Consider the following 11,795-nt stretch of genomic DNA (forward strand, 5'->3'; position numbering starts at 1 on the left):
AACACTTTCTCATAGTTTATATCAATTTTCAGAGTCCTTTCATATTACCTGATAACATATATCATATAGATATATAATAACTGATATCATATTATCTACCTTATGCTCCATTTCTTTGTATTCCCTTTTTCATATCAGCATACATTTAAATATTCTTATATGTCCTATCAATATCCTATAAACTTACTCATGACTTCCACAATACTCTTTAATAAAACTTTGTAGCTCTTCACTATAATACATAAACCATAGTTTCCTTTAATTTATCAATCTTCCCTATATAACTTATGTATCCTTATTTATACCCTCGAATTCATACTATTCTCTTAGAGTCTCCTAACATTTCTCGTATAATCACTTATACCATATCATATAACTTATACTTGATTATCTTATTCTCTCATGTTCATTTCATTTCTTATGACTCTATCATATAACTAATTTCATGTTCTTCCATTATTACATATTAAAGTCTTACATACATCATATAGCATATACAAGCATATCATTATCTTTAGTCATGCATACATACAATCAATGTAATACAGATAATCACATATAATTATAACCACACATAATCATATCCATGACTTCATGCATATTACTCTAGGAAATAAACTCATCGCAAGTCTTATTTCCATTAAACACTACATATCACTAGTATGCACTCACCTGGCCTCACTAGTCCATTCCAATCTCTTATCTTCCCTTTTTATCGATCTTACTTGTCAATGATTCCGGAACTCGTTTAGGCTATGAATCTACATAATTATACATTTTAAGACAATTATTAGATACCTACACCTTGTAATTTGATACTAGCAACTTAAACGAACTTATTAAACCAATATTTACAATTTTCCTTTAGGGGAATCGGTTCCCTCCTGTGGGGGTATCGGTTCCCCCATGACATTCTGGAATTTTTATTCGCTTGAAGGGGTATCGATTCCCCTTGAATGGGTACCGATTCCCCTAGCCCAGAATTACATTTTCAGCACGAAAAATACTTCATTTCAACTTAAACACTTCCTATTTCAACCTCTTTTATATACTAAACTCAAACACACATACTTAAACCCATTTGTGCTCATTTATCCCATCTTAATTCTCAAAAACCTTTCCTCTTATGAAATTCAATAATCATACTCAAATTTTCTATATGTTCTAAATACAATTCTATCACTCCAAATCTCTTAATTTAACCATTGACAAGTCAAATTTAACTTCAAATTCTACTTATCAATTCTTTTCCAAAATTTCATATAAAAACTCCAAATCTTTAATCTCCCTTAACCCCTCCATTATTTGATTTTACCGTAACCCAAGCTTTCCTTAAGTTTATCCATCAACTAAAGATCAAAAACTAAACTTAAAATTCAAATAAATAATCAACTAATAAAACTCTCACCTTTGCCTTGCTCTCCCACGTATGAAGAAGAAGAAAGGAGAAGAGAACTCTGGATGTTTCTCATTTCCCACGTTTATATCACCTTTAAAAGAAAAGATAAAAATCTTTCTGGTCAAATGACCATTTAACCCTTAATTTCCTTTAATAATTACTAAATAACCTTCATCATATATTTCTAATAATCATTAAATTATTTCATTCTTATACGTTAATCACCGAATTCTGAAACTTTTCAATTTGGTCACTAACCCGGTATTGCGGATGTTACAATGTGAATTGTGAAAGCCTATGTTATGTAGATGAGAACTATAGCTATAGTTGGCATGCCAAGAGTAGAGTGCCTATGCGGTCCTTAGAGACAAATTCTATGTGGTCCTTCGGGACATATATGTATTCTTTGGAACATGTATGAGGTCTTTTGAGACTCCTACTTGATCCTTGGTATATGTATATGATTCTTAAGGAATTTATATGTGGTCCTTATGGACAATCTTATATGGCACTACGGTGCAATTCTACGTGGCACTTCGGTGCAAATTTCTACGCGATCCTTCAGGACAAAAATTTGCGTGGCACTTCGGTGCAAATTTATACGAGTTGTGGCGACAACATAGTGCACAACCTCACAGTACTCACATACCTCAGGTTCTCAGTATTGTATCATGGGTTATTGAACCTATTGAACTTATTATATGAATTCATGATGGTTAATTTGATCATATTATGGGTAAGATACATGATTATGGGACTTAAATGAATTGAATTTATGATTTCATGATATTGCATTTTATTATGACATTTTCATTATATTTATTTGTCATTAGTATTATGCCTCACTAAGTCGATGACTTAGCGTGTGAGTGTTTCACATGTAGGATCAGAGAAGATAGACAAGCAAGGTTAGACAGTTGGGACAACATTACTCCTACAACTATCAGATCAGAAGAAACTTAAACAGTATGTATTATTATGTAATAAATAAGTTGACATGTAAACAAAGTTTTTAAATTAAGTGTGTGTGCTTTGATCGAGTTTTGGAATGTTTTAAATGTATTTATATAAATGGTAAATGTATAGCGTTGAAAGGTTAAATTTTAAGAGTTTATGTATGTTTTACGGAAGTACTGTAGAAGTATTGTAGCAGTACTATAGCAGGGGTATCGATACCCCTCTAATATTCTGGAAAATTTTAGCATTTGGTACTGTAGCAGGGTATTGTTCATGGTACTGTTCATTACTGTTCACGGTACTGTTCATACCGTATTTTACTTTTTTTAAAAATGTATATTTTCTTAAATTGGTTATAACGAACATAATTTAATAATATATTATCATATTTTCTTAATATGAGTTCAAATATTTTGTTATTTTGTAAGAAAATTGTTTTTAAATGTCAATGTGACATCTCGGACTCGTATCCAGGTCGGGTACGTGTTGGGGATGTTACAAGTTAGATGTAAAGACAACTTTCCTTCGTGGTGATTTGGAGGAAGAAATCTATATGAGGCAGCCAGAAGGCTTCATAGAGGCAGGCAAGAAAAACCTGGTATGTAGGTTGAAGAAGAGCTTGTATGCTTTAAAACAAGCTCCTAGACAGTGGTACAAGAAGCTCGATAGCTTCATGAGTAGCAGTGGTTTTACCAGATGTCAAGCAGACCATTGTTGCTACATCAAGAGGTTCGACAACAACTTCATTATTTTATTAGTGTACGTTGATGACATGCTCGTTGCAGACTCAGACATGCAAGAGATTATACACTTGAAGCAAAAATTGTCAAAGCAGTTTGCTATGAAGGATCTGGGTGCTGCAATTTTAGACTCTTCAAAGAACAGCCACCAAAGACGGAGGAAGAACGTGAACACATGGTGAAGGTGTCGTATGCCTCAATAATTGGAAGTCTGATATATGTCATGGTTTGTACCAGACCAGATTTTGCATAAGCAGTGGGAGTTGTTAGCAGGTACATGAATAATCCGGGCAAGGTACACTGGGAAGCGGTCAAATGGATCCTCATATATCTGCGGGGTACCACAAAAAAAAACACTTTATTTCAAAGGTGAAGATACGATACTGACAGACTATGTAGATGCTGACTTAGCTAGAAATGTCGACATCAGAAGAAGCACTAAATGGTATGTCTATACTATAGGAGGAACTACAGTAAGATGGGTTTCTCAACTACAGAAAATAGTTGCTCTCTCCACAACTGAAGCGGAATATGTCGCTGTTACGGAAGCCAACAATGAGATGGTTTGGCTCCAAATTTTCTTGGAAGAGTTAGGCAAGAAACAAGAAAACAATGTCTTGTATTGTGACAGTGAAAGTGTTATCCATCTAGAGAAGAATCCATCATTTCATTCCAGAACGAAGCACATACAATTACAATATCATTTTATCCGGTCAGTTCTGCTACATCGTTTTCGATTCGATATCGACTGATTTTGGGTAATTCACAAAATTTTAAACATCTTTTAGAAACAAAAAAGTGTAAATATGGTAAGTAAACACTAAACCCATATTTGTTTATTGCACATAACCGCGTTTAAAGTAAAGAAGTGTGACTTAGGTAAAACATAAAATTTGGTTTAAACTCAATTCAATGAATCCGGTTGGTTTAATTCTAATCAAAATCCTTTGATCCTCCTTTTAATTTGATTCATATAAATTTAATGATGTATTATGATCTATAAAAATTCTTTTTAAATTATATTTTCACATTTAATTTGTTATGATTTTTTGAGAGAATCAATAATAATGATTTTCTCTCAAATGATGAATATAATGAACATAAATTGAATATAACTTAAATCTAATTGGCTGGGATTTAATAACTAAACACACCACAATTTTATTTTAAAAAATAGACAGCTGAAGTGTACATATAATGATTCAAAATTGGCATGCCTTAAGTGAGGTTTCAGTTCAACAATATAAAATGCAGATATGCATCAACAACAAAATCTAACCCAAACACAATTTTATAAAGATATTAGTAAATTAAAATAAAACTACATGGATATACTATTTTATTAATGGAAACGGGGTTGGAAGCCATCACCCATCAGTCAAATGACATGTATCTTGATGAAACATTTCACCCATTATACAAAATGACAAACATATGGGGAAAAAACATAAATCTCTTATCATGCAGTTTTGTTTAAAGAAGTATGTGAAGTATTTGAAATTTTTTGTATGGGTTTGTTGACTTTGTTGGGAGTCTTTTATAGGTTGATAGAAACCTCTTAAATTGACAAGGTAAAATCATCAAAATTGACCAGTTTACTCGTAAAAAACTTGACGTTTAAAGAAGTTGTCTACCAGCTGTAATTTTCTATTTAAATAATAAATAAATAAATTGTCTATAGTTATCATGATCAATTTATTCATATCGATAAATTAATAACTTGTAAATTAAGATAATTAACCGAAGTTGTAAAGATGATTTGTTTGTCTTTTAGTAGTTATGAGAGATTCTGCAGAGAAAGCCTAACATAACAGGGTCTTAAAAGGTATATGATCATATAACCTTTTTTTATCACAATAATTTCATAACTAAATGCCGTATGAAAACAAATGAACTTTAGTTTAATTTTACGCAATAATTTCAAGTCTATGGGATCATTACTCGACAAAAGAAAGTGTCACTTGAAAGTGAGTTGCTAGTATCACCCATTTGGAAAATCGTAAAAAAGACAAACAAGATAAGGTCACTTTCCCTCCTATAAGGATTCACCATCATAATAACAATACCTATTGGTTCTACTTGTCCACGGAATTGACTTGTTTGATACTATAGTCGATACCGAACACATAAAATAGAAAAAAAGATTCTAAAGAAAATATTAAAAATATACATAAAATATATAAAAAAAAACTAAAGACATGAGCGAACCCCAAACATATCATTCTCGTCCAAAGGTAATGAAAAAGAAGAAAAGAACACATGGTACATATAAAGAAAAGAGGCTGCCCAAGGATCGAGGGAAATGCATGTGGGCTACTAACACGTGGCATAATAGATTGTAAGGGTTCAATGTTATGGGTCGTAAAGTTGTAGCTGTCCGTAGCTAGGATATATAGCTTCCCACAGGCTCACCGATCTCCCTCCACTAAATTTCTCTCGTATTTTATACACTCAAAAAAGTATAAAGATACATGTATATACGCCAAGCTTATATATCATATGCACGTAAGTTCAAAATAGTGCACTACATAAGAGATAAACTTACTCTTGTAAAAAGAGAGAGAAACTTACGAATTAAATGTACACTCTTTTACACAGAAAACATCCCTTTGTTTTCTGGTTTCTTTCCCCTGCTCTCTTTTTATTATATTAGCTTTCCAAGAAAACCGCAGTTTCTCTCCCAGGTCTCTGAATTTCATCTTTTTATCAAACCCTTCTTTCCTTTTATCATTTTTTTCCTGTCCTTTTATCATTTTTTTCATTCCCTTTTTGTATTAAACAAAGGAACGATGACTGGGGGAATTGAGGAAGGTGATCAAAGTGTGAGTCTTGATCTTCTTAAGCAGGAAATGGCCAACTTTGCCAAGGAAAGGGACTGGGATCAGTTCCACAGCCCTAGAAACCTCCTTTTGGCCCTGGTATCTTTCTTTATCTCCCTCTAGTGGCATATTAAACAAAGCTTTATTAGGAACGTTACTCGTTCAGTCTTTGAATATTAGATTATAGTTTCCATTTCCAAGACACAATAAAGATGAAAGGTTAGCGTTTACTGATATATATATATATAATCTTATTCTTCCATAAAGGTACGTTTTATTCACGGAATGTAAAATTATTAATAAGAATAAAAGATTATTAAAGAATATGATTATTGGAAATGTTGTATTTTATTGATTTAGTAAGAATGTAAGATTAACGTGTTTAGTTAAACAAAATTATTAGAATGTATATTTTATCAAATTATTTTTATTATATATTTATTTTTTAATAAGTTGACTTCTATTATAATATTATTATAATTAATATATATATATATATATTTTAAAATTTTATATAAATTTTTTTATAAAATTAAAAAGATAAATATGTTTAATGAAATGATAAAATTTTATTTTAACCTTCGAAATTCATATAAAATTATAATTATGATTTTTTTTTAAATCTAAAATAGTTTAAGAATAAATTTATAATTTAACTTTCGTAGAATTTTTATTATTTAATGATAGAAAAATGATAATTTTGAAGAAAAAAAATTTAAGAACATTTTAGTCCAGAACACCGGTAATCTAACAATACCTAAAGAAATTAGGTAATCACATTCCCGGTAATGATTACCGATAATATATTTCAAAAAATTTATTTTTGATAATAAAAGATTACCAGGAATAAGATTATCGCCTAATCAAACGGAAGAATAATCAAACGGAAGAATAATGCTTTTATTCCTATGATAATGTTGTATATCGTGAACAAAATGGCTCTTAAAGACTAAATCACATAACATGGTTTGCAGATGCATCTCTGCAAGTTGCCTTCTTTCTATTTTTCTCTTATTATTTTTGTACTTCCCACCTAGGGTTTTAAACTTTTCTTTCAATTTGGTCTGCAAATGCTTCACTTTTTTGTGACGATTTATGTAGGTGGGTGAAGTGGGAGAATTGTCGGAGATATTTCAATGGAAAGGAGAGGTACCAAAAGGGTTGCCTGATTGGAAAGAAGAAGAAAAAGTTCATGTCGGTGAAGAACTCTCCGATGTTCTACTCTACCTCGTAAGGTTGTCTGATATCTGTGGCATTGATCTGGGGAAAGCTGTTTTGCGCAAAGTTGAACTCAATGCTATCAAATACCCGGCTTCAAAGAAAAACCTCAACTCCAACAATGGCATTGCAGGGAGTAATTGATCATTATCTTATTTAAGTGTTTAGTTTTCTTTAAGAACTTGTATTTATATTGTAATAAATGGGGACCTTTAATTAAAGGGTTATGCTTTTGGAGAAAACTTTATTAAATATATATATATATATATATATATATATATATATATATATATATATATATATATATATATATATATATATATATATATAAGATATTTGAAAGATTTTATCATTTTACGTCGGAATCGCTCACTGAAATCCATACTTCTCAATCTTTAATGTAATATTTGACAGAATCAAATTTAATAGTTGATAATCATATATGTATAGTCTTTCAACCCATTAACAATTATGATGATCTTAGACTAACATCCACACTCAAAATGTCAACATAAATATTTGAGATAAACCTGATTTGAGGACTTTCTCTCTTTTTCGGTTCTCCTATCTACACTTTTTTATCTTCTTTTACTTTCATTCACTCCCCTCACACGTTTTAACTTTGGTTAATGATTGAGTCTTCATCCATTGTAATCTTCTGCTTAAACTAGAAGGAATGAACTATCAATGTATGAGAAGAAGATAAACGTATTCTCAAATAACAAAAGGTGAAAGTTAAAAAATGATATAAAAGAAGAAAAAAGAACATAATAGGATTCCTTGATGATTGGTACATCTTACCAACTTTCTCTTTGAACTCATTTGAAGCATTAATGAAGACCCTATCTCTTCTAATCATGAACACCACAAGCCCCATTTTAAAAGTGGAAAGAAACCCTTTTTTAATCAAACTTAAAGCGCCACGATTATAATAATGAACGACCATAATGACCATCATCATTGATCAAGCCCTGCTCTATCTTCACACTCACTATATAAGCAATCAAGTTGTGAATTGACTGAAACACTTCGCAATCCGCATTATCACCAACCGGTATTTCTTTTTCTAAGGACGCTGAAAAAGGGTTCTATGGCCGTATCAATGTTTTCGAACTCGATGGTGTTGGTGTCGTGGTGCCGGGGAAGGAGGCGTCTGAAGAGGAGACGAGGAAGCACGATACGACTCGGGTATAAGGCTAAATGTCGCGGGTTCTGGTTAGGGTCACGCCCGGTGGTTCGATGGAGTGTGATGGTTGGTCCTCTGAAAATGCTGAAAAAGATCATTTCGGAGATCACGGTTCAGGAAAAGTTCATAGAGACTTATTATATGTACTTGCCCTGCTTACGCCCTCAATTGTTTCCCTTGTGTTGATATATAATTTGGATACATTTTTCTCTCCTCCTTCTGCTCCTTCCTTATGTTAAGAATGCTTTATAATTTTCTTTTGGCTTATTATACGAATTGGTACTTGAATTTAATGACTTTATCAAATTAATATTTAAACTTGAAAGAAAATCTTAAATATTACCTATGTTAACTTAACATATCATCTCAATAAGTGGTTGAGATTCAGGAACTTGGTAGGCCAAATTTGAATCCTCTCATCGTCACTCTTGATGGACAATCTGTAAATTCTTATGTAAATCTCAATTGAGTCTTATATATACTCTGATATTTGATTGGGGGATACACCCCTTACCTAAATTTTTTATAAGAAAAAAATGAATCAAAATGATAAAGTTATTAAGTATCATGTGTCATAACTTAACTGGTTGTTGGAAGACCATGTCGGTGTTGACTATCAACTTGAGAATTTCTTTTCTCAAACTTATGTATCATTTTGATATTTTTTTTTCAAATTCAAGTACCAATATGCGGCAAAAATAAATTCAAGAACTAATTTGAGAATTGTCGCAAAGTTCAGATGCAAGTATAATAATTTTTTCTAGTCACTCAATAAAATAAACAATATTGTCTAAAACTGAGAATAATTCGTCACTGTGATATTCTTCAAAGATTTTGTGATTAAACTTTGTAGTATTTTATTTTTATAAAAAAAATTTGGTTTATGTTTATTTTATAAGAACAGTTAATCTATTATTTCTATTTTATATTGATCATTAAATTTATTTTTTATTATAAAAACGGAACTAATATTATCTTTTAATTTAATTTTTATTTATAACTTTAAATATAGATTTAATTAGGATTAGAAAAAATTTCAGACCTAGTTTAGGGTGTATTTGGTAAAGCTTTCTAAAAGCACTTTTATTAAAAAAAATCCGTTTTGCTTGCAAAATTAATGTAAAATGTGTAAAAAATAAACAATAGAAATGCAATGAAAACAGTGGTTTCAAACTAACCGCAAAAGCTAGGAATTTTTAATTTTTTTCATTTTCAATTTTGCATTTGGAAGCAAATTATAATGTTACCTTTACTAATGCATTGGCTCCACTAAATTATGTATTTATATTTTATTTTAATAATTTATTAATAACATCCTTAACAATAATTTATTAATTTTAATAATTTATTTTAATTATTTAAAAATAAATAAAATTTATTATTTATATATTAAAATATTAATAGTGAGTTATATAATATATATTTTTATTTGTATTTTTTATATTTTATATTTTTGTTATAGTTTAAATTATATTTTTTTGAATTTATTATAGTTTAAATTGATATGATTCATATATAAGTGTAAATATAATTTAAATGTTATATTTTTAATTTACATCATAATGTCTAAGTGACATTTTATATTTTCAAACTCATTTTTTAACAGCAATCCCAAACAATTAAATTTTAAACTGCACTTTTGTACAACACAATTAAAAGTTCATTTCTACAACACTTTTAAAAGTCACTTTTCAAAAGCCAAACCAAATTCGCCCTTAATCGTGAGAAGTAAGAACCTCCTTTAAGCGTAGTCAGTTTGAATTCCATCTAAGGATGTAAAAAAATGGCCCAACCTGTAAAATTAACTGAAACTAACTTAAGTTAAAACTATTTTTGACTTGAGGTGGTGGTGTGTAATACCCCAAAATTTTGTCTTGTAACCAAAATGTAATTTTTAAAAGTTATATATTTTGTCCCCATAAATGAATAATTCACCATAAGAATGATGTTTTGTGGGTTTCATATTTTTGATCTAGAGATTGTATTAAAATCTATTAAGTGATAAAGTTCGGTAAAATATTCAGATGATCGGATCGAATCGGAAGTTTGAGAAATTTTGAAGGACGATAGAAGAAGGTTAAAAAATATTATTTCTATATTTTAGAATTGTGAAATTTAACATGGATCATTGGAATTAAGATCAATTTTTCATGATAAATCTAGATTGTTTAACTATGATGGCTAGTTTGTAATTTTTGGAAAATTCAAGGAAAACGTAGAAAGTATGAAAAGGTTTGTTCATGTTTGACTTTGAAGATGATGTAGGGAATATGATTTCATGGAAATGGAAAAGTGGAAATTATCATGTTTTAGTTATGGTAAAAAGGTAAATTAGAATAATTAGTATTAAGACATGTGTTAGGAGATATTTTGTAGAAAACTCAAGAATTTCTCATATTCTTCTTGCTCTTGTCGTAAACCCCATAGCAAAGGTAAGGAAGCTTTCAATTTGATTTTTAAGCCATTTTATTTGATTTTTGGATTAAAGTGTGAAATAGAGAATTTATCTATATCAAATTCTTTATCATTTGGTGTAAATATTTCATAGTTTTCTTGCATGGAGAATTGATTTCATGAATATGGTGGATGAATGGGAAGTTGAAATTTGATGATTTAAGATTGGATTTTTATGTTAGTGGAGTTGTTTCAAGAAAGTTTGATGATTAAAATCATGTAGGAATAACTATATTGAATTTGGTTAAGCTAGGGTTTATGGAGGAATTATTATTTTTATATGATATTGATTGAGATTGTATGGAAATGATGATAGGAGCTTGAATTCATGCTTGAATCAAAGTGAAAATCATGCTAGAATTGCTTAGGTCAATTCGGCCCTGAGGAAGAAAAAGAAGAAAAATATACAAAAATTTCCTAAGGGCTAGAATTGATATTAGAATGATTCTACATGCTTTAAAATGTGATTTGGATCAATTTGGAACTTTGTAAAGTTATAGGGACCATTTTTTCATATTATGGAAAATTTTAGGGATTAAAGTACAATTGTTCAATAATCGATGTAGTATGCTTGAAAAGTTTTAGAAGCTTGAATGTGAAGTTAAATGATAAAAGGACCATTTCAGAATAAATTGGAAAAGTTAGGATGAATTTTAAAAGAATTCATTTGATTGGTTAGAATGTAAAATTGGGAAAAATTATGAGAACTATTGGATGATTTCGGGTATGAACTGCCCAATACACTTTTCTATAACAATTGAATATTTTAGTATATGTGATACTTTTGATGTATAAATAATATTTTAGCCCATTATATGTATATTGAGAATTGTTGGTACAATTGGCAAGCCATGAGGTGAAATGTTTATTGATCAATCTTATATTAGTGTATTTGTGCACTCACATATTACAACCAATGTGTACTCTTGTATTAGTGCATCCGTGCACACCTGTATTAGTGCAATTTTGCACTAATAATGTTGCCTCAGCAGCATCCACAATTGGCTCATGATGTGGTTTTT

General features: G+C 30.1%; 1 protein-coding gene across 1 annotated transcript; it reads left to right on the plus strand.

The window, feature by feature from the left end:
- Positions 1-5,864: 5,864 nt before the first annotated feature.
- LOC120139042 (dCTP pyrophosphatase 1-like) lies at positions 5,865-7,287 on the plus strand. The gene is made up of 2 exons (XM_039154386.1): positions 5,865-6,014; positions 7,017-7,287. Exons 1-2 carry the CDS (start codon positions 5,886-5,888, stop codon positions 7,275-7,277), a joined length of 390 nt encoding a protein of 129 aa, XP_039010317.1. The 5' UTR covers positions 5,865-5,885; the 3' UTR covers positions 7,278-7,287.
- Positions 7,288-11,795: the final 4,508 nt, after the last annotated feature.

Source organism: Hibiscus syriacus, unplaced genomic scaffold, assembly GCF_006381635.1.
Source record: "Hibiscus syriacus cultivar Baekdansim isolate YM2019G1 unplaced genomic scaffold, ASM638163v2 tig00110721_pilon, whole genome shotgun sequence".
Classification (NCBI taxonomy): domain Eukaryota; kingdom Viridiplantae; phylum Streptophyta; class Magnoliopsida; order Malvales; family Malvaceae; genus Hibiscus; species Hibiscus syriacus.